The sequence below is a fragment of the Diuraphis noxia genome, unplaced genomic scaffold, assembly GCF_037042655.1.
Source record: "Diuraphis noxia isolate RWA-SAM2 unplaced genomic scaffold, SU_Dnox_SAM2 contig0001, whole genome shotgun sequence".
NCBI lineage: Eukaryota > Metazoa > Arthropoda > Insecta > Hemiptera > Aphididae > Diuraphis > Diuraphis noxia.
Genome location: NW_028301711.1, coordinates 19,307,097 through 19,310,429, shown reverse-complemented (window position 1 = coordinate 19,310,429; position 3,333 = coordinate 19,307,097). Strand labels below are relative to the sequence as shown.

General features: G+C 24.5%; 1 protein-coding gene across 1 annotated transcript; it reads left to right on the top strand.

Moving 5' to 3' along the window:
- The first annotated feature begins 774 nt into the window (after positions 1–774).
- LOC149060210 (uncharacterized) lies at positions 775–2,978 on the top strand. Its single transcript, XM_089217970.1, has 7 exons — positions 775–876; positions 1,275–1,433; positions 1,633–1,722; positions 1,810–1,968; positions 2,042–2,258; positions 2,390–2,479; positions 2,551–2,978. The coding sequence occupies exons 1-7, from the start codon at positions 775–777 to the stop codon at positions 2,913–2,915; spliced, it is 1,182 nt and encodes a 393-aa protein (XP_089074096.1). The 3' UTR covers positions 2,916–2,978.
- Positions 2,979–3,333: the final 355 nt, after the last annotated feature.

The window sequence follows — 3,333 nt, the reverse complement described above, 5'->3', positions numbered from 1 at the left end:
TAATACCTATACAATTGCTATAATTTTAAAAATCAACCAAAATAAAATAAAACCCATTTTCAATTCATGTGAAATTGTAATACTATTTTAACTCATAAATTAAACATAGTTATTTAAAATTTAAAATTATATATTGACAAATAAGTTTTTTAAAACAAAAATGGATCAATTATCATTTTATGAGTTTTAAAAAATAACATTAAATATACACATTATAGTTGCCTTACTTCACATAAGCAAGAGTAGTTTGTAGGTTTCCAATTATCCCTTTTTATTTTGACTAACCATAATTTTCTTCTGGCAGGGTCAGTTGGGAAATGCTTAATTAAATATCCTTTTTTATTCGAATTTGAGCATCCAACTGCCGCACAGCCAGGCATTTTGTTGATTTACTTCAATATTATTACATGCCAAACAAGGAAAACTGATATATATGTATACATATATGTTGTACACTGAATTTTATGTCATTGTTTAGAAAAACAAACTTACCTATAGTTATTAATGCTTGAGAAAACAAAAAGTTCATGAAGCTAAAATATGGTAACGTGTGCTTAGACATTGTTATCAAAATTAAAAATAGCCAACTAATGGCGGACAATGTTATCAGCCAATCAGAAATGACATGCTATATGACCACACTCTCTCTATCAAGGCACTCTAATAATAATAATATAGTAAAGTTTACACATCGAAGATATTTTAGTAATATAATTCATGTTTTACTGTAACAATTAATAATTACTAATTTGTAAATTTGTAATCGTTTTTAAAATGTCTTGTATTAAAAAAAGAAGTAAGAATGTTTCCGACGCCGAGAAAGAGATTCTTAGTGATCTCATAAAACCCAAACTTGCGATCATAGAAAATATTAAGGTGTGTATTGTAATTTATATTGTTTTAAAACATTATTTAAGGATCTAAGCACAAATATATATTTATATATTAAAGTATATAGCTGACTTTTAAATCATTGAAGTCTGTAGTCTGACTCGTCATACACAGATTAGCAATGTAACTGATAATAATAAATCGAATTTCTAACATTTGGCATATTTTATTAATATTTAATTATTATTATTCTATTGGTCTAAAATTATATTTATTATGGTTTAACACTCAAGTACTATTACTGAGTGTCCATGAAGCATAGTTTTAGGTTCTACCATTTTCGAAAACCAAAAATCTTCAATTTTCATATTTTTGAAAAATTAAAAAATGTTTTTATTACAAAATTAATCATATCATTTTTGTTTCATATACTATGTAAAAAGACTGATAGTATTACAAACAAAATAAAAGGCAAGACATGGGAAGACATAACAAGTGACTATAATGCATTGCAAACAACTGGCATAAAAACTATTGTCCAGTTAAAAGCAATGTTTGATATCATGAAGCGCAATACCAAGAAAGCCCAAAGCAGCGAAAAAGTAAATAATATTTTATTAAAATCATATTCATGTAATAAAGTATGTACTTATTTTAGTTAATGCTTGGTTATCCAATTTTTATATAGATCTAAATTATAGTTAAGTATTAAATGTTAAATTATGGACCTAATAAAATAATTTTGTTCAAATGTTTTTGGTATGTTAGGTGATCAATGAATTAATGATATTATTATTTTAGGTCAATACTTACTTACTCCAACCTAATGGACAAACTGAAAGAGAAAAAGAATTAATAATTGATCTTATTTCATCAAATCAACTATCAATCGTATGTTATATTTATAAATAATTTAATTACATGTTAATTTTTCAAAAACAATTTATAATAGGAATTATAAAATTATTTTATTTATAGAATCAATCTGTTAGTTTGGATTTTCAAACTCAAGCATGGGAAAATATTGCTGAGTCATATAATGAGCTACAAACAAGTGGAAAAAGATCAGTCAATCAATTAAAATTGTGCAAGGAAAATTTATTTAAAAAGGCTAAATTAGATATTAATAAAGAAAAAGTAAATATTAATATTTCTTTTATTGTGTTTAATGCATTTATTTATTCTATCATAATTTTGTATTTGTCTTCAGAAAGAAACCTACAAAACTGGAGGTGGGCAAGCTAATTGTCATTATACTACTACAAGTAGTAAAATTGCTGGTATGCTGGGTGAACGATTTCAATCGCTAGAGTCTCCTTATGACTGTGATGGAGATTATCCTGTTGAAGTTTCATTAAATAGCCAAAATGTGTTAACATACGATGTTGGTCAAAATTTCAGTACTGTTAATGATGAGGGTTCAATATGTAAGTTATTATTAAATTAAATTAAAATAGTTTTTATTGTTAAAAAAATTTAAATTAAAATTTAATTAAATTTTTTTTATTAAAGGGATGTTATATTCCTGAATAACATGGTAAAATTGTTTTATTATTAGATTGTGATCTAGGCCCAGATGATATAGGTTCTTCTGCAGATATGAGTGTTGAACAGCCAATTACTATTGAATATAATGATGTGATAAGTGGTAAGAACTGAATTTTAAATTACATTTTTAGTAGAAATCTAATATTTTGTAAAATTTTAATCATTAACTAGATAAGTTAAAAACCATCAACCAGCAGCCAAAAACAACCATTACACAACCTATTACAACATCTACACCTCTAAAAATTAATAGATCATCAAAACAGTCAAATTCAAAGACAGCTTTTGAAAGTCTGAATGATATAGCGTCACACCATTTAAGTACTTGTAATACAAAGAAAACATATGTTGATCAATATAATGACGTAAAGCTTAGGAGAGCAAATGTTCAACTAGACATTGCAGAATTAGAAAAAAATATTTTAATTGCAAAACAAAAGGCAGATAGTGACCATTTTCTTTCTCAAGCTAGACAAAATAAAATGAAGGAACAGATTTTAGAACTTAGTCTAAAAAATAGTCTAAAGGAAATATGATTTTGTTATTTATTGGAACTACTAGAAACTAAAATAAATTTTGATTCTGTTTGTTTCAAATTTGTATATAATTTTTAAACCTAGAATTTGTGTTAGTTATTTTTTATTTGTTATTCAAGGAAAGAATTTATGTTATTGTTAATTTTTATATACTATTCAAGGAAATAATTTATGTTTTTGTTAATTTTTATATACTATTCAAGGAAAGAATTTATGTTTTTGTTAATTTTTATATACTATTCAAGGAAAGAATTTATGTTATTGTTAATTTTTATATACTTGCTATTAAAACTAAAAGAAATGTTACAAATTTAAAAAAAATTATTTTTATTTTTATCAGATCAACTTTCACAAAATAGCACAACACAGTTATTAATGGTTACAACATATATAATAATAAAGCTTATACATCTATTAA

What these genes read in the sequence shown, in the direction of transcription:
- LOC149060210 (XM_089217970.1), top strand. Translation starts at nt 775, where the DNA reads ATGTCTTGTATTAAAAAAAGAAGTAAGAATGTTTCCGACGCCGAGAAA. An exon ending in AAGCCCAAAGCAGCGAAAAA is followed by an intron (nt 1,434 to 1,632) that starts GTAAATAATATT and finishes TTATTATTTTAG; the next exon opens with GTCAATACTTACTTACTCCA. An exon ending in TAGATATTAATAAAGAAAAA is followed by an intron (nt 1,969 to 2,041) that starts GTAAATATTAAT and finishes ATTTGTCTTCAG; the next exon opens with AAAGAAACCTACAAAACTGG.